The sequence below is a fragment of the Neoarius graeffei genome, chromosome 1, assembly GCF_027579695.1.
Source record: "Neoarius graeffei isolate fNeoGra1 chromosome 1, fNeoGra1.pri, whole genome shotgun sequence".
NCBI lineage: Eukaryota > Metazoa > Chordata > Actinopteri > Siluriformes > Ariidae > Neoarius > Neoarius graeffei.
Window position 1 is genome coordinate 66,584,334 of NC_083569.1, and position 2,462 is coordinate 66,586,795.

The window sequence follows — 2,462 nt, forward strand, 5'->3', positions numbered from 1 at the left end:
TTTATTTATTGATTATACTGTCGCTTTCATTTTTGTACTTTTCACTTTCGCTTTCCTTTTTCCGTTTTTTTTTCCGTTTTTTTCTCTTTCTTTTTTCGGAAGAACGCCGAGACCGGAAGCTTTCTTTTTCTCTCCTCCTGGGTAAAGTCCACAAGCGGAGGCCATCTAATCTGCTTTAATATCAACAGATCTTCATTTAAGGTACGTGAATCTTTTCATCATGGCACACCTTCAGCCTGTTCAGTGTGCTGAGTGCAGGATGTTTAGTCATTCTTCCTCCGTCACTAGTGATAGCTCTATTAGCTTTACTTGTGATAAGTGCAGATTAGTTAGCTCTCTGACGGAGAAGATTTCAGTGCTAGAAGCGCGTGTCCAGGCTTTAGAGCAGGTTAGTGAGCGTGAGAACAGTGTAGTTTCTGTTAGGGAAAGTCTGGACGCCCTAGGTGGAGTTAGCAATCCCCCAACTCCGGCATTAGAGCCCTTACAGCGGGGCGAATGGGTGACGGCTCGGCGGCATAAGCGTAGAGCCAAAGCTACCGCTGAGGCTCGCCCACGGGAGCACCACTCCTCTCCGCGTCACGTGTCGAACAGGTTTGCTCTCCTTAGTGATGCACCCACTGAGAAACCTGAAAGAGCTCTGGTTATAGGGGACTCTATCATACGGCACGTGAAATTAGCTCAGCCTTTAGGGGCACCAGCAGCTTTAGTCAGGTGTATACCGGGAGCCAGGGCGCCGGACATAGCAGGTAATCTTAGGGTCCTAGGCAAGCATAGGTTCTCAAAGATAGTTATCCATGCAGGAGCTAATGATATACGCCTTCGTCAGTCTGAGGTTACTAAGAGTAACTTTGTAGAGGTGTTTAAATTAGTGAAGGCGATGTCCGATGCTGTAGTATGCTCTGGCCCCATCCCAATGCGGCGTGGCGATGTAGCTTACAGCAGGTTATGGTCGCTGAACTGCTGGCTGTCCAGGTGGTGCTCTGAAAACAGTGTGGGCTTTATAGATAATTGGGCTAATTTTGAGGGCACTGCTGGCCTGTTAGGGCGGGACGGTATCCATCCCACTCGGGAAGGTGCTGCTCTCATTTCCTGCAGCATAGGTCATAGTCTCAGAACAGGCCTAGTTAATTTCTGACAATCCAGAGCCAAGGCCAGGGAGCAGACGAACAGGCTAAACCGACTGTCTGCTAGCTGCACAGAGTCGTCACTCAGGGCCCACTACATCGAGACTGTGTCTGTTCCCCGAGCTCAACAAAAAGGTAGAAATTTTCAGAGAGTTTGTTCCAGTAACCTAATCAATATAAAATTAGATCAGACTGACTGTACAGCTGCTGCCAGCACCTTTGATCTAAAGGTGGGGCTATTAAATATTAGATCTCTTACATCTAAAGCGCTAATGGTTAATGAACTCATTACTGATCAGGAGTTTAATGTACTGTGTTTAACAGAAACATGGATTAAGCCAAATGAATATATAGCATTAAATGAAGCGAGTCCTCCTGGATACAGTTATATACACCAGCCTCGTCTAACTGGCAGAGGAGGAGGCGTCGCGGTTATTTATAACGATTATCTAGGTGTAACATAAAAACCTGGTTATAAATTTAATACATTTGAAGTTCTTCATACTCATATAATGTATGTAGCCTCGAAAAATAAGTCTACCCAGTTAATTCCATTGCTTATTATTTACAGGCCCCCAGGGCCATATTCTGAGTTTCTTTCTGAATTTGCAGATTTTATCTCAGATTTGGTTATTTCCTTAGACAAAGCTTTAGTTGTCGGAGATTTTAATATTCACTTCGATAACCCAGAAGACCCTTTAAAAACAGCGTTTGTGTCCATCTTAGATTCAGTCGGGATTAAGCAGAATGTCATAGGACCGACCCATAATGGTGGTCACACCCTTGATCTAATACTAACATTCAGATTAAACGTAGACAATATAGTCATACTTCCACAGTCTGAAGTTATCTCAGATCATTGTCTCATCTCATTCAAAATATGTCTGAGTAATAATATATGCACCTCACCACGCTACTGTATTAAACGTACTTTCACGTCAACTACTGCACAGAGCTTTATAAATGATCTCCCAGAGCTGTCAACTTTGATTGGGTCACTGTCAGCCCCTGCAGAACTTGATCAGGCAACTGAATGCTTAGAGTCAACATTCCGCCATACTTTAGATAATGTAGCTCCTCTAAAAAGGAAAATGGTCAGAGACAAAAAATTAGCACCCTGGTATAATGATGACACTCGCACATTAAAACAGACCACTTGAAAATTGGAACGTAAATGGCGTCAAACAAAATTGGTAGTGTTCAAATTAGCTTGGAAGGAGAGCTTCCTGAAGTATAGAAAAGCTCTTAGTGCTGCGAGATCAACATATTTCTCCTCCCTAATAGAAGATCTCATCTCATCTCATTATCTCTAGCCGCTTTATCCTTCTACAGGGTCGC

General features: G+C 43.6%; 1 protein-coding gene across 1 annotated transcript; it reads left to right on the forward strand.

The window, feature by feature from the left end:
• Positions 1-243: 243 nt before the first annotated feature.
• Positions 244-1,108, forward strand: LOC132888506 (uncharacterized; the record flags this gene model as incomplete). The annotated part of the gene is made up of 1 exon (XM_060924533.1): positions 244-1,108. A coding segment is annotated over exon 1 (849 nt), but the record flags the coding sequence as incomplete, so codon positions are not given.
• Positions 1,109-2,462: the final 1,354 nt, after the last annotated feature.